The following is a 24545-nucleotide window of genomic DNA, read 5'->3' as shown; positions in this document are numbered from 1 at the left end:
AAATAAAATATCTTTCAAGACAGAAAAATATGTAAAAAGTAAAAAAATATATTTCACCTTACTAACAATATGTTTGGTATGCTATTTTGTCATCATTTCTTAAATTCTAGTTCCATGAAATGTTATTGCTCAGCTGTCATAAACATAAAATGCATGCCATCGTCTTACAACAAAAAGGGAGGTATGTTCACGGACAAAGACGAAATTAAATCTTTTTTTTCCCCCAAAAAAAAGAAAAAACAGATCCTTGTAGCTTTTCATCAATTTCAGGAAACTTGGTGAATAATAATCTTCAAGCACGAAAACTAATAAATAAAAGTTGCAAACACGTCGTACGAAAATAAGCTTTACTATTCGTGTCAAAAACGTAATAGACTCGTCCACTGGAAAGACGATGATATCTGATTCATCAGTTGTCATGCATTCCTGTTTTTTATATCCAAATGACGAATATTTTTTTACTATCTATGAAACAAAAAAAATCCAAATTGTTTGTGAATATGTAATACTTTCACTTGGTGTCTTTCACGTTTGGACATGTCCATTTCATCTATAGATGAGATGATACATCTTACAGAATTATGACAAAAAAGGGAAACAAACTTATTGTAATGGGTTTTAAACACAGGTTTGGCTCCACAATATTATTTGCGCAAACAACATTTCAAGGTCAGTTCTATTTTTAGATACGTAAATATACGGATTATTTTCGATTTCTTTTTTTTCCACAACACAATGTGTTATCAATTCTGTTAGTGTTTATGCATTTCATTCCATAAAAATTTTTTTTTTTAATTTATTTTCCATGAAGAATGTATTTGTTAGGGTCGGCGGTAATAAAAAAAGCATGAAATGTCAATTTTGTTTTTATTCTGCAAATCGGAAAAATAGGGTCGGCAATTTAAAAAACCCTGGCCTCAGGAACTACAATACAAGGATTTCTGAAATTTGGTTTCAGGGTTTATATAAGTCAGCTATACAGTGTGATGTGTTTTCAGATTCATCACTCAACAGCTTCCTGTTTACCAAAATATTTCGGCGGTTGTATCATCAGTGAGCAGTAGCTCGCAGTTTTACTTGTTTGTACTTTATTGAACACCTAAATTGGTGGGTCCTATAACCACAAAAAAAAAAAATTGGTATCCAACGAATATTGATGAGTTCACAGTATCATAATGAAAGGATTAGAATAGTTTTGTCAGCACTTTCATTTTCTTTCCAGGAGTTCATTATCTTTGTAGAAAAGTTGATAACAGTATTGTCAGTACTTTTATTTTATTTTCCAGGATTTAATTATCTGTTTAGAAATGTTGATAACACTATTGTCAGTACTTTAATTTTCTTTTCCAGGATTTTATCATCTGTGTTGAAATGTTTATAGCAGCCATTGCTCATTACTACTCATTTTCCCACAAACCATTCATTGTGACCGAGGAGAATTCACACCAGTCTAACTGCTGTGAAGCCTTCCTGTCCATGTGGGATGTCTCAGACATGAGAGATGACGTGTTGGAACATGCTAAAATAATAAGTAAGTCCTGACAGGACTGCATAGTTCTACCAAATACCAGCTGTCTAATTATTGTACCAATTATTATTAAGATTTGTTTATGACATAAATAACAAGCATTTTTAGCTCACCTGGCCCAAAGGGCCAAGTGAGCTTTTCTCATCACTTGGCGTCTGTCATCTGTAGTCCTTCGTTGTATGTTGTTGTCCGTCGTTAACTTTTACAAAAATCTTCTCCACTGAAACTACAGGGCCAAATTTAACCAAACTTGGCCACAATCATCATTCAGGTATTTAGTTAAAAAATTGTGTCTGATGACCCCGCCTGCTAACCATCATGGCCGACATGGCTAAAAATAGAACATTGGGGGAAAATGCAGTTATTGGCTTATATCTTTGAATCCAAATCAATTAGAGCAAATTTGACAATAGGTTAAATTGTTCATCAGGTTAAGATCTATCTGTCCGGAATTTTTCAGACGAATCAGACATTAGGTTGTTGGGTTGCTGCCCCTGAATTGGTAATTTTAAGGAAATTTTGCAGTTTTTGGTTATTATCTTCAATATTATTATAGATAGAGATCAACTGTAAACAGCAATAATGTTCAGCAATTTAAGATATACAAATAAGTCAAACATGACCAAAATGGTCAATTGACCTCATAAGGAGTTATTGCCCTCTAAATTCAATTTTTTTCATAAATTTTTGTAATCTTCTTCTCTGAAACAACTGAGACAAATTTAACCAAACTTGGCCACAATCATCATTAGGGTATTTAGTTTAAAAAATGTGACCAGTGACACTGCTTGCCAACCAACATGGCAGACATGGCTTAAAATAGAACATAGGGTTAAAATGCAGTTTTTGGCTTATATCTCTGAAACTAAAGCAAAAGTTTAACGGTTGCATTATTTCATGCATCAATTGTAAATAAAGATATCAGATGAGCGACACAGGCTCCTTAGAGCCTCTAGTTGTTTATACTGTTCACCCATTTTTGTCTTCATTTTAATGGCGTTTACACAGTTTTTGTCAATTTTACTCCTTTGTATCATCTTGAGTTTTAAAAGCAAGTAAAAAAAAGAAAGGCCAAAAAGTGTTGTAACGATTATGTTAAATATTTGTTGTGCTGCTTTGATTTAGAAAATGTTATTGTCTATGAGATCAATTTATCTGTAAAATTTTTAAACAACCTGCATGATGATAAATAGATTCAGAGTTGCACAAAAAGTTTGATGAATGATATGTTCAATCACATTTTTATGTCTACGGGATCCAAGTTCTCTTAAAACTTAAAAGAAAGAAAACTCAGACATTGTCTTTTACTTTTTGTGACATTTATATTTTATCATTTGTATCAGGCATTACAGAAATGTGGGGAAATGAACACTTTTTAGCACTTTTCTTTATCGAAGGGCTACAAAATATCTTGAAATTAATGCAGGATTTACAGAATGAGTACAGACAATTGATTCTTAGTTTGAATTATATCCCGGTTTGTGTTAATGTTGTGGATTTTTCACAAGATGGTTGTTGTTGGTTACACTTGTGATGTGATACCTGTATAGACACAGAAACCAGGCGTAACAATCATACTATAGCCTGCTGTCATTGCATAATAAAGGGAATGTATGTCCAGGTGTCAACCAGATGGATTCAAGCGAAATTGAGGCAGAAACAAGGCTTGAAATTAGATGTAATATTTAAGTAACAGATTTTTGTTGTTTCCAATATTTTTAATAATTTTTCTGTTGTGTTCTATAATATTTTCTTTGAAATTTTAGGTAAAGCAGTAAAGAAAACAGTGAGTAAATCAAGAATAAAAACAAATGATACAGAACGAACACCATTAATAAGAGACAGTCAGACTAACTATACATCAGATGGGGGTCCCAGTGACTGGGATACAGCTTCCCTAGAACAAAGGGAAATAACTCATAAAAAATCAGTTCCTACTGAATCAATGAATAATTACATAGTGTTTAGTTCCAGTTCAGAAACTAATTACAGCAACGATACCCAGACAGATGTTAGGGTAAGACAGAAAGATCATGTGACTAGTGATAAACAGGAAGTGGAAATTGTTAGACCAATAGAAAGTTGTGATACAAATGTAGTAAGTGTATCATCCAATCAGGAAGAAATTAACAAAAGTGATAATATACAAACAGAAGGGTTAATTGAAGTAGAAGTACATAGCAATATAGATAACAATAGAACAATAGATACAGACCAGACAGGTTCTATACAGGTTGATGTCTTAACTGGATATGCTGATGACACTCCTGTTGTATAATGTTTTATTGTTACTATAAGTCTAATGTATTGATAATAGTATGGTAACTACAATTACAAATTAAGATTGTAAATTATTGCCAAGAAATTTAAGTTACTGTGGATTCATTTATTTTTGTGGGTATCAATTTTCGTGGATTGAGGAAAACTTGCATTTTCATGGATATTTGATTTCGTGGTTTTGCCAATCTCTGCATACAAAGCCTATAGAAAATTTGTAATTCGTTGAACATTTGAATTCGTGGTTCAACTTTTTCCACGAAACCCACGAAAATTGATTTCCAACGAATAATAATGAATCCACAGTAACTTATGTATCTGTTGTTATATTTAGAATTTTATGACAACAGCAATTCTTGATTAAACCTGCAGGTGACATCCAAAGCAATGTATTTATTTGTTTTGTATTACATAGTGCCATATATACTTAATATTGATACTTAATATACAGCTTTGCATAATTGCCAACATTTTGAAGTATGTCTTTCAATTTCATTGTTAAACCAGGGTTCTCACTAAGGATTTTTGTATGACAAAACAGGTCCAGGGACTTTGATTAATTGATTATTTTTTAAAGCAATCTAAGGTTCACACATTCCTAACAAGTCAAGGGACTCTTCCTGTTTTTGCCATGGTGATATCAACAGTGAAAAGAAGAAATTTTATCCCTATATTATTTAATATTTCAGTGTCCATTACAACATAGAGCAAGGAAATACCATCAGATTTAGATTATTTTTTTAAATTTTGCTATAAAATGATGATATGTGTGTTCAGTGGATACAACATTTTATAATCTTCATATATCTTTTGACTCACCAGTTTTGAAAACGACAATTTCAGACAGATTTTCATGAGTCCAGGACTCATGGAGGGGCCTTAGTAAGAACCCTGATTGTTATTTTATTATTTATTACTATTTTGTCCATTATCTAAATGTTGATGTCTGCTGCAATAGATTATTTATTTTCTCTGAAATTGATGAATCTACATGAAATAATTTAACAGTTGGAAGAGTTTATGTTAAAAATGTACATATTTATTAATAATAAGACACCAAAAAAAGTTCCCTTAAATGATCTGCAAACTAAAAGGCTTTCAAAATGTATTTAGCATTTACAGATGTACGAAATGTACAAATCTCACATTTTATTCTGTTAAAATCTTAATTAAAATGAACACATGGACTACATTTCAAGTTGATGTTAATTCATCTTTATGGAATAAAATTGAGAATGGAAATGGGGAATACGTCAAAGAGACATCAACCTGACCAAAGAGCAGAAAACAGCTAAAGGCCACCAATGGGTCTTAAAAAAAACTTAAACCTGATATTGGACAGACTTACAGACAAACAGCTGGACGCAAAGACCAGAAAAATTAATGCCCTTACTCATGTAAGTGTGACATAAATAAATAAATGTACATAATTTTATACAGGGTAGTTAGTAGTAAAATCACTTTAAATGGTTTTTCTGGGAACAATTAAAATGTATCTGTATTTTTAGTCCCTTTATTCTAACATCTACAATCTAGCATGGATATGCATTAATAAATTCCTGTTATTCAGCCTATATATCCTTTCTCAGCTAGAGTAGTTGTAGACACAGTACAATAAATACTGGACATTTATTCATATATTTTACTGCCCATCATTATTGTGCATAGGGAGACAAGTAGTTCAACAATACTGAAAATAAGAAAGTTAAACTTTTATAAGAATTATCATTATGTATGTTATCTTACATTGCTGTAGTAAATAATAAATTACTAAATGCTTTTGTTTTGTTAATTTATTTATTTCTTTATTTCAACAAATATTTTAGACTATATTTCTGTTTTGAGTTACCAGTTTATGAATTTAAAAAAAAGGTAAATTATGGTAATAACTGATGATAAAAGCTGCAAGTTAGCATTTATATGTTTACTTTTGCTGTTTTCAATTTGATTACAAGATTGTTTAGGTGAGTTCATATGTTTTTTTAATGAGTGCAGCAAGCAATGCTAAAAAGGTGAGCTCATACAGCTTTATATGTGAAGAAAAATAAAGAAGCATTTTTGAAAACTCCAGATGAATGATTTGGAAAAGTTTACATTATCAGATTTAAGACCTAAATATATAAGTATTTAATGTTTTAGAAAGTCAAATCTATGTAATGATTTCTAGGCTCAGTGCATGAGTTAGCTTTGGTAAAGCACATTACTACTGAGTTCCACAATTTAAGAGTAACTCATTACTGGACTTAAAGCTTTACACTGCCTTATGTTGATCAAAAGTTATGCTATTTATGCCCCACCTATGGGCATTATGTTTTAGGTCTGTGGGTCCATTGGTTTGTTCGTCTGTCCGTCTGTCCCGCTTCAGGTTAAAGTTTTTGGTCAAGTTAGTTTTTGATGAAGTTTAAGTCCAATCAACTTGAAACTTAGTACATAAATGATATGATCTTTCTAATTTTAATGCCAAATTAGAGTTTTGACCCCAATTTCACGGTCCAATAAACATAGAAAATTAAAATGCGAGTAGGGCATCCGTGCAGAGGCGGATTTAGAGGGTTTTTCAAGGGGCCTGGCCCCCCCCTTTTGTGGGAAAAAATTGGTTGATTATATAGGGAATCACTAAAGCATGACTGGAGCGGGCCCCCTCTTAAGCAGTCAGTGGGCCCTCTCTTATGAAAATTTCTGGATCCGCCACTGCCGTGTACTATGGACACATTCTCTTTCTTGCTTGTTTTATTCAAAATGGACTGACTGGTTTTGGACATCTGTAATATAAAAAGTAAAATCAAAAAAATTCTGAGCTTCTAGGAAAATTCAAAACGGAAAGTCCCTAATCTAGACAAAGCACATTACAAAAATGAAAGACAAGAATACAAAAAATTTACAATAGCACAATAACACAATGACGGGATGTAAAAGTACAGAGCGACATCATATGTATTGTAGAAACACAAAAAGACATATAGACAAAGCACATTAGACAAGAATACAAAAATTATCATAGAACAATAACACGACGGGATGTATAAGTACAGAGCTACCTCATATGTTGAAAAGAAACACAAAAAGGCATATAGACAAAGCACATAAGCAAAAATAAATGACAAGAATACAAAAGTTATCATAGAACAATAACACAATGACGGGATGTATAAGTACAGAGCCACGCCAAATGGATATCATCAAAAACAGACTAAAAACTAAAAGTTATATTCATAAAGACAAATAAGTATTAGATACAATACAAAGATAACAAAGAAACAGGCCGGTAACAACCGTTGCCAGATAGTTTTTCTGCACAAGTAGTCAGGTCAAGGTACGAGGCAATAGCCGAGGACCTTGACCTGACTACAAGTGCAGAAAAACTATAGGGCAGGTTGTTTCCGGCCTTTTTTTTGTTACTTTTGTTTTGTATCTGACTTGTACGACGTTTCAAGAAAGAAGAAGTACATTTTGCATTTAGAAGAAGTAGCAAAACTAAACATATTAGAAACTTAAATGGCCATATACAAGTTAATGTAAGTTACTAAGTGACAGTTAAAACAATTTTATTCACTTCCCTTCAGCCGAGTTTTTTTTCTCAAAAATTCAAGAATCTAATAACTTTATACAAAATAACCATTTCAAGTAAAAGATGAATGTTGCACATATTTGAGACTTTTTAAAATGCAACTTCGCAAGTAAGCAATGTATGAAAAAAAATTAGGTAAGCAAGCTACCATTTGATTTTTATTGGGGAAAAACGGAAAGGGGGGGGGGGTAAAATAAATTTAAAATAAACAGGCTTGATTCTTCTTTTTGTACGTTTGCCGTCAAATATATGAATTCAATATATATTAATTCAATACTGATGAAGTCAATAACAATATAAATGTATCAAAAGAATGAATTTCCTATTTCATTAGTGAATGAAATGTTATGAAAAATGGATTTCGTCTTGTTATTAGAGATATATAGGCATATATTTTGGATTTTAAAAAAATCATGCTTATAGGTTTTTATATGTCTCTGTTAGTGTTGAGCAGGATTAAACACGTGTCACTTTATGATCCAATCGCAGCTTACCGTCCAAAATTGATGACATAAGTTGAATGATTTTCTTCAAAATTTGCTGCCTATTTGAACATGTATTACACGGACACTTTTTATCCATAGGATCAATCGTGCATTGGTGAGTTGATAGGGATTTTATCTTTTGATTAGATTTGATTTTTTATATATATTTCCTGTCTTTTTTATTGAAATATAAACGTCGGTGCCGGCATTTCTTTACTTGCAGAATACTATTCATGTCTTGAAAAAAAAAATACATTTACGGACCGACCATTTAGCTTCAAAAAGGGGGTATGTTCTTTTCTGAGTAAGAAATTTATTTAGTTTTTCAACGCTATCACCCAAATATTTATTTTTCGAAATTGACACTAGTATATACGCTATTCGGAAAATCAGGAATCAGAACATTATTTTGTAGTCTAAGGAATTGACCATTTAACTTCAAAAGGGGGGGTTATGGTTTTTTTGCTTAAAAAATATTTTGATCCCCAATTTTATGAGACAAAATATATTGTGTCAAGCAGATGACTGATATGAATAGTAATTTACTGGAATTGTAAGAACAAAATATAGTTATTGATACTAACGTAAATATTTTAATTAAAAAGACAGGAAATATGTCGGTGAAACAAAAAGTTCAAATCTGATTGAAATTTAAAGTGCCCATGAACTGACTGATCATGCACGAGTGATTCTATTCATACAAAATGTCCGTGTAACAATTAAAAGGTGTCCGTGTACCATCTAAAAAGTGTCCGTGTAACAACCGTTAATGTACTGTTTTTCTATAGCTCTGCTGGGGGCAAAGTCGTACAAAAAAATACTATTACACGTTATTAAGATAATAAACAACGTCAGTACCCAGAATCTATACTTCAAGACCATCGTGTACTATTTGTGAAATTGATGCAGAATATTTATCAACAAGGTCTTGCCACCTTCCAATGAATTTTTTAGAAAAAGGACGAGACGTTCTTTGACTTATCCCTGGTTCATTAACTTTCTACTTTGATACTGGTGACGTTTTACAAAGTCTGAGAAGGAGCTGCAAGCTCTTGAATACCGAATAATTTGGGAAATGTAAATCCCATATACAGGTGAAGTTGGTATATTGCTACTAAGGTAGGGGATATTGATAATTTCAAAATTAAAATCGTCTCGTTTGTCATAGATTCTGGTACTGAGATGACCGTGTATGTAAAATTCGAGGTATAAGTCTAAAAATGAGGCGGAGGAAGCAGTATCTGTTGTTTCTTTTAAATTCTAGTTCTGGGGGATATTAATTATTATTAATGGAACCCAATCAGAAAAGTTTGGATTGTTAATGGAAAGAACATCATCAATATATCTGAATGTGAAATTAAATGACCTGGCTTCTTTGATCTTCTTGTTTTTGAAAAGAGTCTGAAGGAACTCCGATTCATATGAAAATAAGAAAAGGTCGGCAAGGAGAGGCGCACAGTTTGTTCCCATAGGAATGCCGACAATTTGTTGAAAAATTCTACCTCCAAATTCAACAAATATGTTGTCAATAAGAAACTCCAGCATACTGACCACTTGTTCCTCTGTGTAGCATGTTTTACCTTTTTGTTCACTATTAACAAAATATGCCGTATGGTATCCCAAAGTAATAAATGTATAGCGTATGCTACCATTTTTATGTTGAAAAGCATTGTGGATTATTTCTTTTAGACGATTTTTCAATTTCATATGGGGAATGGTGGTATACAGGGTATATACAGGCGCTGCTGGAATGTTGCTACATAGAAATGGAAAGTTCCCAACTGGGAAGCTGAAATCATCTCTTTTGACGCAAAGTTTTGTTTTCAACAGACCCTTATTGTCAGTTTCTTGATGTAAGTGAAGATATGAGGCAGACTTAACTGTATCTGTTGTATCCTTTATCTCTAGTTCGATGGGATAGATGCGTTCGACATAGTCACCAAATGTTGAATTATTTAACGAGAGAACTATCTTGATTATACTAAAATCACCAAATCCAGTCATAGGACCCAAACAAATTTTACACGCCATACGTCTATAAAATCGTAGCATTCTGTAAAAGACGAAGCATCCACCGAATGAATGCTGTGCGTTCAGGGCCGTAATCCACTTACAAACGGAAGATACCAATGATGTCATAGGGTTTGACAATATATATGTACCAATCTGCTATGTTTGATGTTTTATCACTGGAAAATTCGTATCGAATAGCACGGAAGTATCATAGTGATGTCAAAGGTGGAGCAGGAACTGTTAACCTTTCGGCGCATATGATGATACGCATAAATTTGTATTATCCTACATTTGGCCAAGTTTTTAGATAATTAAATTACCAATTTCTGGCAGTGTATAAATTTGGTGAAGTCATATGATTATAATATACAAGAGTGCATACGCTGAAATGTCTCGCCTTCTTTACTAATCATTGATATTATGTTGATAGTCCTAAATATAAAGCTTTACTACAACTATCACATAAACTTAACATGATCCAAGAAAATGAGGTCAAGGTCATATAAACCAAACAAGAAATACATGTACACCTTACAATCATTCAATACACTAAATATAGTTGACCTATTGCTAACAGTATCTGAGAAAATGGCCTAATCACGTAAAGAGTAAAATAACAAAAATACCGAACTCCAAGGAAATTTCAAACTGGAAAGTCCCTATTCAAATGGCTAAATCAAAAGCTGAAACACATCAAATAAGAAACAGACTTAACCCAGAAAACTAAACATTGACAAATGAACTATGAAAATGAGGTCAAGGTCATATGAATCATGTCAGGCAGACATGTACAGCTTACAATTCTTCCATACAACAAACATAGTTGACTTATTGCTTATAGTTTAAGAAAAACAGACCAAAACACAAAAACTTTACACTGAGCAATGAACCGTGACAATGAGGTCAAGGTCAAATAAAACTATGAACCTGACATGTACATCATAAAATATTTCAATACACCAAATATAGTTGACCTATTGCATATAGTATTAGAAAAAAAGACCAAAACTCAAAAACTTAACTTTGACCACTGAACCATGAAAATGAGGTCAAGGTCAGATGACACCTGCCAACTAGACATGTACACCTTACAATCATTCCATACACCAAATATAGTAGACCTATTGCATACAGTATAAGAAAATTAAACCAAAACACAAAAACTTAACTATAACCACTGAACCATGAAAATGAGGTAAAGGTCAGATGACACCTGCCAGTTGGACATGTACACCTTACAGTCCTTCCATACACCGAATATACTAGACCTTTTGCCTATAGTATCTGAGATATGGACTTGACCACCAAAACGTTACCTTGTTCACTGATCCATAAAATGAGGTCGAGGTGAAGTGAAAACTGTCTGACGCGCAGGAGGACCTTGCAAGGTACGCACATACCAAATATAGTTATCCTATTACTCATAATAAGAGAGAATATACATTACAAAAAATCTTAACTTTTTTTTCAAGTAGTCACTGAACCATGAAAATGAGGTCAAGGACAATGGACATGTGACAGACGGAAACTTCGTAACATGAGGCATCTATATACAAAGTATGAAGCATCCAGGTCTTCCACCTTCTAAATATAAAGCTTTTAAGAAGTTAGCTAACGCCGCCGCCGTAGCCGTCGCCGCCGCCGGATCACTATCCCTATGTCGAGCTTTCTGCAACAAAAATTGCAGGCTCGACATAAACCAGTGTTACTGATGAGTATTTTTCAGTAAAGTTTATTTGTGGAGTGTTTTTTGCGTCTTCGTCTATTTTTCTTTTTTGTCATGATGTTGTTTGATTTTTTTTGGATCAGTTCTTTTTGTGATTGCCTCCCTGGTATATCCTGTACTTTACCATTACATTATGCTAATATAAAAACAGCACAAAAGCGCTTACCGTAATTGAACTATTTACATTATTAATGGCGACACTGATTTCTATTCCCACTAATACATACTATTAGTTAAAATGATATGATACTTCAACAAGTAGTCAAAATTATACATTAATTAAACAATTTATCGATAATGTTTTGTCATTTATTTGAAAAACAAACTACATAAAATGAAGATACCATTTTTATGACCAATGACTGGTGAAGAATGTTAGTGAAGTTTATTTGGCTAACGATTGTTTGTCTTTCTTTTATTGACATATTTACAAATTACTTTTTAAAGGAAAAGATTATACATTCATACGATATCGAATGTCTCAACGAAACAGGGTGTACAGTTTGCGAAATTTTCAAATGAAAATATTTTGTTAGCGGCATATGTTTTGACTAAATATGATGAACACATATTAATTTTTAGTTTAAATATAAATGGCATTAAAAAAAAGATAAATGGTGATATATTCATGGTTCTTAATCGCAAAAGTTGTAGTATAACTTGAACTGGTGACAATCTTTCAAAAATCTTTAAAGACCTGAATTTATTGATGTCTTATTCTAGTAAACCATGCTTAATAACTGATCTTTTATTTTGATGAAGATTTATATAATGCAGTTGCTTTCAAGTTGGTATTCCTTTCCTTTATTGTTTTCCCTTTTCTTTAATTTGCATACTGCGTTAGTCAAATCCGTACAATTTTACCTTTAAAACTTTTTTTTAATTTGTTTAACCAATATATCATGTTAGTATGTAGGCGTTGCAACAAGAACAACAATATTGGCTATCGCACAAATTTTTCTCTTAAATAATTTGCACAGGATGGAGCCACACGTTTCAAAGCAACAACAAGGGAGTAAACTGTTTTTACACTTGAATTAGCTTTCCATTTACGTAATATGTCATAAGTCTGATCAAACATGTTTCTTGAATATTCGACCATTGATTCTTGTACTTCATTAAAGCTGAGTCCTAGTTCAATGCCCAACTGGATAGCACGATTTCCGATGCGTTGTGCTACCTCCTTCAATACATCGTCGCTTGGTATGTCATGCAGCGAGTCTGCCACATCTAGAACAAATAAAACTTGATTAAAAAGTTAACACTTTGTTGATCATAAGTAAGAGACACGAGAAGTTAAAAATGTTCAAACGCGTCAATTAATTATAAACACATCAACAAAGAAAAAGTCACAAGGGAAAATTGTTGATTCCAAACGAAGTGAGAACATTTACGACGGCAGAGTAGTCGTCTTTTTCTGTACATGCATCGTCCAATATTAAAACCAAACCTCGGTCAAAATATTAGTATATGTAAGATAATCGGCAATTCTTTTGTCTTAAGAAGATGGACCGGTAAAACGTATCTCGGTAAATGTGACACATCGTATCACTGCAGGGTTGTGCATTATCATGATAGTATTTATTCTTTTATCAATTTGTATCAATCTAAAACGAAAACATGTATGCAAGCATTATCATGATAGTATTTATTCTTTTATCAATTTGTATCAAACTAAAACAAAAACATGTATGTAAGCACTTCTTATACAAGAAAGATTTACCCTAATGCATGAAACAAAAAGGATATGATCGTCTAAAAAAATGTATCAGAAGTGAAATATGCATATTCTATTACCAGTTAATGCATGTGTTTAACAAGCAGCTTTATCAATAACATTCGGAAATGTATATTATGTATTTACATTTTACCGGTTAGTTAATAAGCATTTTTTAAGAATCTTAAAACATTTGAATGTTTTTATTTATGTTTGAGGACATTTTTTTTTAATGTAATTTGTTTCTTATCTTTCTTACTGGAAAGAGTACAGGTGTCCCTGATACCACCATATACTAAACGGATCATTTTGTCTTTGAAATATTTTTCAATGGATGAAAGCAACCAGCAATCAATCATTAACTGAGAAACACTTTTAAGAGAACCCAACAATCGCAATGCATGCTTTTATAGATGGAATACATGATGCGCTTGAAGGAAAGATTCTAGGTATTGAGGCTTTATTGGTTTACCTTTACAAATTGTGACTTGGATGGAGAGTTGCCTCATTGGGACTCATACCACATTTTTTTATATCTATTGACGTTGTTTATTATGTTCTTTTAATTTGTCCTTGTGTTTTTTTAACCTTTACTGTTTACTCTATTCTTTAGCGTGGTTCAGTATTCATATGCTTTGTCTATAGAGGAACTTTGTGTCATTGTGTTTTTCTTTGTATACATATTTCTTTGTTCTTATAGTGATTAAGATTATAACATAATTTTGACTGCTTTACTCCAATTTTTGACACTTTTACCCTTTCTGTCTGTTTGTTTTGCTCACACATTGCTGTCATTATAATGGAATTCTATTTGACTATCATACAAGGGAGAGGTTTAATCGACAATTTGTTTATATGAGGAAAGGCCTGTATCAAGTCAGGAATATGACAGTTGTTTTTCATTTGTTTGACGTGATTCAGTTTTGGATTTTGCCTTTTGATAAAGGACTTTCCATTTTGAATCTGCCTTACTGGTCAATCAACTCGTTATGGCGTCCGTGAAAAAATCGTAAGGATGATTTCAACTTCACGACTTGTAACTCCTGGTCTAGAAGCTTCCATCAAATAAATCATGATTGGAAACGCAAGCTCTGGAATATTGTATCATCGGGGATATATATACTCCATATGCAGGCACTTCTGGAATGATTGCTACATAGACACAATGATAGAAATAGAAACTTCACATCTGGAAACTGAAATCATCCCTTTTGTCGTAAAGTTATATTCCCAAATAGTAAAATAACAAACATACCGAACTCCAAGGAAAATTCAAAATTTAAGTTCCTTATAAAGTGGCTAAATCGAAACACATCAAACGAATATAAAACAAATGTACTGAACCGCATTGTCACTTTCTAAATGTAAGTCAAGATATTAAACAGATTTTTCAACTGATTTTTACAGTTCGTTCTTATGTTGTTCTTTTACATCACTGTCCCAGGTTAGGTGGAGGGTTGGGATCCCGCTAACATGGTTAACCCATCCACCTTATGTATGCATGTACCTGTCCCACGTCAGGCATCACACCACAGTTAGGTGTGTAGTTTCGCATTTTGGCCCCTGTGGATTTTTCAAATATGAGAGCTAGTGTGCAATAAATTGTACAAAAACATGAGGCGAATAACACCCATTTTTTATTTGATCATTGGGTAAAGTAATATCAACAGTTTCAGAAAAGTTATCACTTAAAGGCATTGAAATTCTAATTTGAACCAAATGTTGGGAGAAAATGTGACATTTTCATCTCCCTTTTTGCAATATTTTATGGAAAATAAATGCAAAATGTGGCCATGGATTCACAAAAAAGGAATTATATATTTAACTTTTGAAAATCAAATCTATGAAAGATACTGATTACATACATATGCACATATATGACACAAACAGTTGGCTTAATGTATTAGAAAGCCAGGAGTAGAAGATTATTAAACATTTTGTGGTTCAATTTTAATTTTATTTTCTAACAGTGGAGTGCTACCTTATGGCACACCAGAAAGCACAGAAATACACTTTTTAAGATAAATTTTACCACAAATCTTTTGTTTCTGTTAGGTTCTTATTTTAGTTCTGAAGGGAAAAAATCTGCTAGGATGGCAAAACATTTTAATCTTATTGTTTACTGTCCCAAGCAACCAAATATACACATTTTGACACTAAGACATGTTTTGGTCTTAAATTTGTACTCTATTAGCTTCGCCCTTGTAACCAAAGATTGCGCTTTATATGATAGCCTCAGAATGTATCGCTTTATATTTTTGCATGCGAATAAGTCAAATAAACATTTTTAGCAGGATTTTATATTTATAATTTGGCATGAATTAAATTTAGATATGCCAGTGCTGTTAGAAATTTATACCCTAATTGAGAGTTTCGAAACCAGGGTTTTGTATGCTTTTTACAGCAAAACTGACCTATAAGTGCTTTCAAATACCTAAAAATTGTACACTTTTTCCTCTTTTAAGGTAATTTTATGATTTCAAACAGAAAACAGGGAAAGGTTTTGAAATTTATCCCAAAAATGAGACAGACTTGAGGTTTTACACTTTGATCAAGCATTTTTTTTTTATTAGCTTTTGTCGCGTTTCAAAATCAACTGCTAACCTTCATAAAATCTTTATTACTGAAAGAATTTCAAAAACTAAGGTACCACTTTAATCGTTACAGTTAGTAGAACGCAGACAATTTATTAAAATGTGAGGCAGGGGGAAAAATTTCATATTGAGGTAGCACACCACAGTTAGGTGTGTAGGTTAGCATTTTGGCCACTGTGGATTTTTCAAATATGAGAGCTAGTGCGCAATAAAATTCATTTTTGGATAGCTGAAGATTAAACTAGTCTTCGTAGTGGGTTTATAGGAACATCAAGATAATGTTATGTATGTAATACGGGCTGTTTTCTGTATGACAGTCCGTATTTTGATATCCATACCAAACATTGGTCCGGCAATTATTATTCTTTTTTTTCCAACGTTTTGTCGCACGAACTTTGTGATTAATTTTACGAAAAGACGCCAATTTTTTATTTGATCATTTGGTAAAGTAATGTCAACAGTTTCCGAAAAGGTATCACTAAACAAGTCAGGAATATGACAGTTGTTGTCCATTCGTTTGATGTGTTTGTGCTTTTGATATTGCCATTTGATTAGGGACTTTCCGTTTTGAGTTTTCCTCGGAGTTCAGTATTTTTGTGATGTAACTTTTTAAAGGCATTGAAATTCTAGTTAGAACCAAATTTTGATGAAAATGTGCCATTTTCATCCCCCTTTTTGCAATATTTTGTGGTAAATAATGCAGAATGTTGCCATGGATAAAAACAAAAAAGAAGGTAGGCAGATCCTGCTCCATATGTGGCACATGTTTGTTTAGTAAACGATCTATGAATGAGAGGCAACATAATCTATCAATGTTAAAATTTCCCCATTTCATCATGCATTCAAAAATTAAGATAAAAAGAAAGAGTGAAAATTGATAAAGCGTCATTGCTGGTGGACTATCATTTTCCGAGGGTACAATCCGCCCATAATCCAAGGTTCAATTCTGTAAAAAAACTAAATATGCGTTTTGTATTTTAATCAAAGGCAGTTTTTTTTTGTATTTTTGATTTTAAAAGAGAGGCAAAAGATACCAGAGGGACATTAAAACTCATAAGTCGAGCCGAGGCTAAAAAAGATAAAAAGACAAACAGACAGAGAATAGTACAAACCATAACATAGAAAACTAAAGACTAAGCAACACGAACCCCACCAAAAACTGGTAGTGATCTCAGGTGCTCCAGAAGTGTAAGCAGGTTCTGATCCACATTTGACACCCGTCGTGTTACTCATGTTAGTACAAACACGGTAATAAGTCTAATTGGGTAGGTTACATTCGGGAAAAGGGGACGACATTAGGAATATATCCGTTGCGTTTAAACATAAAGTACAACAAAAAATCCGAAATCCAAGGTAAATTCATAAAAACTGACAAACTTAAACGTTATCAACCAATGAAACATGTGGAAAACAGCTGTCATATTCCTGACTTGGTACACATATTTTCTGAAAAAATTAAACCTTATCCATGACTTTTTTAAAAAATATTACACAAGTATTTTTGTTCCTTGATAGGTGATGTAAAGCACAAGCTGGTAAAGCTGCATGTTAGGTGGTTAAATTCAAGTCTTTCATATGATTACTGACTGGGGTTTTATGTTTGTTGACTAATGCTAAAACTTTGAAAAACACAGATAAAACAGATACATGCGCGTTTCGTCTACAAAAGACTCACAATGAAACTAGTATGTTTTTTTTTTATGTATTTCTTGAATGTATCTTATTACCTTTATATTTGAAAACGTTTTCTTTCTACTAATCGATTAGAGTAGTGAGATTGCGAAGACTAAGATTATTCAATGGAAAATATAAGGAGCAATTATTGATGATACATCTGGTATGCACGATCTAGTTAACGATATGTAAAGTTGTCAAAAGAACAGTTGAGTTTTATGGATTTCTTATTACAAGCGTTTTTAATACCTACGATTCATCAATGGAGTTCAAATCACAACAATTGGAAAGGAAATTGAAAACGAAATCGATGACCATCTCATGCAAGTATTCTGAAAGTGCTGCGGAAGGAGGTGTTTTTTTTTATAAACCTAAAAATCAACGATGAATGAAATAAAGTCAAAGAACAAAAATACCGAACTCCAATGAAAATTCTAATACCTTAAAAAATGGCACAATCATGACAATCAAAAGCTCAAACACATCAAACGAATGGAAAACAATTGTCATATTCCTGACATGGTACAAGCATTACCTTATGAAGAAAATGGTGAATCTTACCTTTTTTTATAGCTAGCTAAACCTTTCACTTGTTTGACAGTTGCATAAAATTCCATAATATTGACAGCGATGTGTGAACAAAACAAACAGACATATAATAGGTAAAAATGTCAAAAATAGGGGTACAGCAGTCATCATTGTGTTATAATCTGAATCACTATATAAAGTGTAAATTTAAATAAAATGAACGTATCAGTAATATGTTCAGTCAACAGAAAAGTGCTGACCAATAAGCTTAATTTGTCAAAAGAGATACCTAACAAAGGATAGAATCACATTTCACTTGAACTTCGTTATAGACAATGACAAAACGAAAAATAAAGCTTATATAAAATGTAATCATATTTACCATGTAATGTTGTGTCTTCTCTGAAAATCTGAAAATAAATAATTAGAAAACGGTAAAAAGGGAAGAAACATTTGTAAGCAAATTTTTACACGATACATGATTTGCGTAATATAAATCTGTCACTATTTGTTCTTTTGAAAAATTAATAATTACTTTTTACATGAAATCGTGTTTGTCTGATTACAATTATTTGTAATATATCAGTCTTTTCAGTTAAGTGAAACTGACAAAGGGTATATATTCATATAGTTATTGTCTCGCCTGCGATAAAAGTTGCAGAATGATGCGTAAGTTAAGTACTACAAGCCGGCGGTAGCGCCGGCAATGTAAATCATTTGTATATAGCTTTATATTTCAGATGATTTAAGATATCGATGCTTCAGACTTCAATGATTAGTTTCTGTAAATAATAATATGTCGACTCTATTTGGTGTGATTGTAAGTGTACATGTCTGGCTGGGATTTTAATGGTTCATTGGCAAACGTTACGTTTACTGGTTCATACAAAAATAAGGAGATGAGGTATGATTGGCAATGAGACAACTATGCACCAAAGCTCAAATAAAGTGGATGCAAGCAATTATAAGTCGATTTCGTAGATACTTTAAGCAAAAGGTCAACTACATTTGGCAAATGGAATGCTAGTAAGGTGAACATGTCTGTCGGCTTTACCTAATCTTGACCTCTTTGTGATGGTTCATTAATAGTGTTTAGTTTATGTGATACTTGTAGTAAAACCTATATCTTTAATACTTTTAACATAACATCAATTATGATCATTAAAACAGATGAGACTTTTCAGTGTGTACACCATTGTTTTCATCAGGACAGAAGATGTGCTTTTATTTTTCTAGTAGACGTGTATAAACATTACGTGTTTGTATAATTATAATAAAAGTTGGCTTAAAACATACCTGACATATTGAATGTTTGTTAACGTTAGTTGTTGATAAAGCCTTGTTTATATCAAACAAAGAAGGATTTTCAAGATCGGAGGTTTTTTTCTCTCTCCAATAATGAAGTGCCATAAACATGATACTAAGTAAATTGTGAGTACTGCTAAATTGGTATTCAATTCTCCTCCACTCTTTTATTATGTTTTCAGTATAATCCAGCTGGCGCAATACCTTCTCAAACATATGTATATCAATCTCACTTGTCAATCTCATTAGATGCTTATCATTTGGTACTTTGTGTAACATCGTCTCATCTGGACCTTTAAAATATTCTCAGCTATAAACTAGTTTACATATGCGCATTTGTCTAATTTCGCTTAATTTATGCTTTTCGAGATTTCATGTTTGTTGGGATTCCGACTTAATTATATTGTTACAATATATGTCCTTATTATAGGAGAGCTTTCGTAATGTGTTTAACACATATTTGATTTCATATTATGCGCCGGCACATAAACATATTGGTCCTCTAGGTAGCACACATGTCTAGTAACACGTAGAGAAGAGTCTGTTAGTACTTCTTGTCCAATGTCTGGTAAAAACTTCACCATTATACATTAGAGTTTTATAGTTATAATTTCGCTTTAACGAGTCAAAATGCGAGACGTAGGAATGTTGTTTCCGGCGTCGGCGAAGTCAACATTCTGTTTACGATTGTGATAAGGTCAAATTAATGCCAACCACTAATGGTGAATCATGATATTTGGTGTGCAATTTTATAAACATTGACACATCTAATTTACATTGACATTGGTCGGGCGAACGTGCGAACGGATGATCTGACAGATAAGATGAACGCAATTTAGCCCTAAAATCTAGAATGTAGGTTATATATGAAGGGAAACATATAAAAGATCAATGTTGAATTCTAGTATGCAATATTTATCCTGATGGAATTACAGAAACTCAAAACCGAAAGAGACAGATTGTGTGATAGGGTCGTTATCTCCTGCTTCATGCACGTATCACCTGTCATGAGAATCCAGACTTACAATGGCGAACAACATACAATCATTGAACTAACAAATTAGACAAACACACATATATTGAGAGAGAGAGAGAAATATATATGGTCCTACCAGCTCAGTAGACAAATGCAGTACTTCAGTACAGTTATGAACATACGAATAATGTTATATTTTTTAATTTGCTGTTAAAGAATAAATTGTGAAACCAAATTTAATTAAGAATTACATCTCATTCAAGCATGACTCTGGTTCCATATCCGGACTTTGCTTTACTATTGATTATTTTTGGTTCAATGAGCTCTTCAGTCTTTTTATTATATTTTGGACTTTCAAATATTTCGGCCTCTAGCATTACTAAAGAGAAATTGATTGCCGAATTTCGCGTTTGGTGCAGTGAAATTGTTACAGTTAATTTCAATATAATTGCGGTATCTTCAAATCTTAGACCACGAGGCATGCATGTACTGCGTTTAAATAAAGACACATCATGAAAAGATTCAAGATTATAAGAAATAACATTTAAAAAAACAATGCGCTCCAAACATTTATTTTTTAAAGATTTACCTTCATAAGTAACGCTCAAAAACCAAAACTATAAAAGTAAAGAATGCATGAAATTATGACCAAAAAAAATCTAAAGGGTAACATACAGTCCTTACAGTTTGTCAAAATGAGAAATGTTATCAGAAACAATAAATATATGTGCCATGAACACCTTATTCTCTAAAACAAGATATGAAATACAACAACTATACACGAGATACTTTCAAATCGATATCCCAATGCTATTGGAATGTATGTTACCGAAGGTATCAGTATTCAGTGCTTTGATAAATTATTTATCACATACTGTTCTTAAATTCTAAGCTTAATGTATTATATTGTGTCAAACATTTCTAAGAAAATAAATTGAAACTCCCTCAAGCAAAGTTAAAACTTAAAATTAAAATAAAATTTGGCTGTTCTTTTGTTAGATGCCTTACTATCAATATTAATAAAAGTTTCTAATATGCATTTTAACAAAGCTAATTTACCGAAGACATAAATGTAATGGCATATATACGAAATGTTACTATGCATTTAATTACGCGTGAACATTTTGAAGTCATTGGGCAGATGGTACACATAATAAATGTAGAGGGAAAAACACCCCGCATCATATGTCAAAATCGAATCAATGTGGTACATTTTCTGTCTATTATTATCTTACCTCGACAGTCAGTTGTACACGTTTTCTGTTCCTAAAAATAAGTAGATTTATTATAGATTGATATGTTTACGCAATATTAGCATCATAAAGATACTGTATAGTAAAGTTAAATGTATACATTGTGCCTCGTACTGATCTTTCGAGTTAAGACAATTGCAACTGATGTTTACAGTTTGTTCTTATGTTGCGGTTTTAAAGCCTTTGTTGCAGGTTAGGGGAGGGTTGGGTTTTTATAAACAGGTTTAACCCTACCACATTCTTTATGCGCCTCTCCAAAGTCAGGAACCGGTAATTCAGTGATTGTCGTTGGTTCATGTCTGTTATATTTGTTTTTTGTAAATTATTTTATTATAAATTAGGCCGTCAGTTTTCTTTTTTCCTTGTTGACATTTTTAATAACGAGGCCTTTCATAGCCGACTAAATCATGTATATGGTATGGGTTTTTCTCATTGTTGAGGGCCATATTATTGCCTATAGCTGCTTTCATCCACTTCATTTAAACTCTGTTGGATAATTGTTTCAGTGACAATCATTCACATCTCCTTTTTCATATATAACTAATTATATTTCTGAGAATGTAAAACAAATTTACATATAGTTGATAAAAACAAGTTTTCATGTATAAGTAAACATCAAAGTAATGATCAAATCATATATATATACATATACGTCAATAATTTCTTTTTACAGTAATTAATTGCAGACCATTATTTATTCTATGCCGCATGCCTGGACAACGAAGTATCAGTTGAATCACAAATAAGAACTTACTTTATCAAAATACCATTTTAATAAGTACTTTCTATCATGTTCCAATCTATGGCTGCATTTCCAAGAAACCGAATATTTTGCCTCGGATAAAGCTAAGTGGCAAACACTGTTATTGCAAAGCAAACCACCACTTAACTCAAACAACTTCTTCACATCAGTTTGCGTTTTTTTCTTTCCAAAGCTGTTATAGTAAAACAGTAGAGACGACTCAAGAGTTTGTGTCAGACATTCCTGTATGCTTGCTGCAATATCAGGTGAAATGTAATCTATAGTTTCCTTATTTGATAGATAAACCATAATACGTTTGTCTTCTAAATGCACACGTAGTTCCATGTCGTCACCTGCATGCAAGATTGCAGCCTTTTGATAAAGACATGGTTTTCCGTCTTCATCCTCCTTAAAAGGCCAAATACCTGCTGCTCCTCCAATGATTTTGTAAGCAAGAGAAGTAGGAATGGATTGCATGGATAACGAATATATTAAGCATATTGTTTTATTACTTAATTCATGAAAGTCTATAAAGTCAACCGGACAATCTGCATTTACCATACATGGAACAAGATAAAAGTCTGCAGCGGGAGGACTTCGATTTATTCCTTTTGGGACTACAAGAATATCCAAGTGAGCAAATAAGCATATAAGAAAGTCTTTTGTCTTATTATCTTTAATGTATTGTTGACATTCATGTTGTTCCCATAGAAGTAGAAGATCCTTTTTGTAGATTTTTCCAGATTTTCTCAATGTTTGCAAAATTTTTTGGAGATTTGTTTCTTCTGACCAAAACATGTCATCGGTGATAAACGCTCTAAGAATGTTAACTAATGCAGGCGGATGAATGACTATAAACTGGTTTAAACCCGGTAGATCGTAGTATATCAGTTTACCTAGCGAATGATGAGCTAATAAGAAATATACCAACTGGTCCTCGTCTAAGGCTAGATCACCATTCAGCTTGTTCACTTGTTCAAGCTGTCCTTTGTTAATCAAATTAATGCTCTTCAATCTCATGTTCGAAATTTGTATTTCCAGTGGTACCCATAGCATTGGTCGCCATTTACCCCATGTAGACTGTTGCATTGCAAAACAAACAACCTTATCAGTCATTTCCTTTATTTCATGGTCTTTGGGATCTCGCGCATCAATAAAATACACGGTCTCGAGAACCATGTGGCTTTTTTTCTCGTATGTAGAGAACATCTGCTGAACAGTTTCGATAAATTTGGTTTTCAGCGCCAAAAGCTTTGACTGAAAGGATATAGAACTAAAAGTAAATTAATAAAGAAAACTATGTATTCTTGTCAAAATAATTTTAGAAAACATGAACAGTCAAAATAGCAATAGAGCAAACAATATTCTTTCCACAAACTAGAAGTGTGATCCAGTAATAAGCGACACTTGACGATTGTCACCCATGTTAACTTCATCTTATTAAATCAAAATAAAATCATGACCTATGCCTTTTTTTAATTTATAATATTATTTCTCGTAGGATTTTTATTATCAGAATATATCAAACACCAATCGACTATCCCTACCCTGTTTGTTATTAACATTCCTTTGATGAGAATATTCGAATAAAACTTCTTTGTATCGAACAGTGTAAGAATTTAAACATGGCATGTGTTATGATGTTTTGCATATCTTGACATCAAATAAAATTGAGAATGGAAATGGGGAATATGTCAAATAAAGGCAACAGTAGTATACCGCTGTTCAAAAGTCATATATCGATTGAGAAAAACCAAATCAAAGAGACAACAACCCGACCAAAGAGCAGAAAACAGCCGAAGGCCACCAATGGGTCTTCAACACAGCGAGAAAATCCTGTTTAAACTCAGTTTAAAAGAAGCCCGAGTCCGATGTAAGAATAGGTAACAAAAAGAAACTAACCAAAATGACAATGATACACAAATTACCAAAGGACTACTAGCAGTTACTGACATGCCAGCTCCAGACTTCAATTAAACTGATTGAAAAATTATGTTTTCATCATATGAAAATCAAGCACAATCCCACCCGTTAAAGAATTTATGAAATGAAAGACTCCTTACAGTACTGCAAATAAGAAAGTTAAGTATCTACGATACGTATAGATCCCATTCTCATAACATACATCATATTAAACAAAAGAAGAAAAAAACATTTGT

General features: G+C 32.6%; 2 protein-coding genes across 7 annotated transcripts in view; one reads left to right on the top strand and one right to left on the bottom strand.

The window, feature by feature from the left end:
- Positions 1 to 24545, bottom strand: part of LOC127732814 (uncharacterized) — a 55693-nt gene that overhangs the window by 27179 nt on the left and 3969 nt on the right. The window contains exons 2-6 of one of the 6 annotated variants that reach the window (XM_052241981.1): positions 22399 to 23643; positions 21627 to 21657; positions 19407 to 19708; positions 18493 to 18520; positions 11893 to 12827 (exon numbers count right to left, since the gene is read on the bottom strand). The exons of 1 other annotated variant lie outside the window; for it this stretch is intronic. In XM_052241981.1, coding sequence (XP_052097941.1) covers positions 12541 to 12827; positions 18493 to 18520; positions 19407 to 19708; positions 21627 to 21657; positions 22399 to 23643 — 1893 coding nt within the window. In that variant the 3' untranslated portion in view covers positions 11893 to 12540. Of the gene's footprint in view, positions 1 to 11892; positions 12828 to 18492; positions 18521 to 19406; positions 19709 to 21626; positions 21658 to 22398; positions 23644 to 24545 lie in introns of those variants that run through there. 4 more of the 6 variants (XM_052241982.1, XM_052241983.1, XM_052241985.1 and 1 more) reach the window with 4 other exon arrangements.
- Positions 1351 to 5587, top strand: LOC127732815 (transmembrane protein 184C-like). The gene is made up of 2 exons (XM_052241989.1): positions 1351 to 1531; positions 3295 to 5587. The coding sequence occupies exons 1-2, from the start codon at positions 1372 to 1374 to the stop codon at positions 3804 to 3806; spliced, it is 672 nt and encodes a 223-aa protein (XP_052097949.1). The 5' UTR covers positions 1351 to 1371; the 3' UTR covers positions 3807 to 5587.

The sequence above is a fragment of the Mytilus californianus genome, unplaced genomic scaffold (genome assembly GCF_021869535.1).
Source record: "Mytilus californianus isolate M0D057914Y unplaced genomic scaffold, xbMytCali1.0.p SCAF_28, whole genome shotgun sequence".
NCBI classification, from domain to species: Eukaryota; Metazoa; Mollusca; class Bivalvia; order Mytilida; family Mytilidae; genus Mytilus; species Mytilus californianus.
The sequence above is the reverse complement of the archived record's forward strand: the minus strand, read 5'-3'. Positions and strand labels throughout refer to the sequence as shown.

Coding starts and splice junctions, on each gene's coding strand:
- LOC127732815 (XM_052241989.1), top strand. CDS start 1,372: ATGTTTATAGCAGCCATTGCTCATTACTACTCATTTTCCCACAAACCA. Junction 1,532..3,294: donor GGAACATGCTAAAATAATAA/GTAAGTCCTGAC, acceptor TTGAAATTTTAG/GTAAAGCAGTAAAGAAAACA.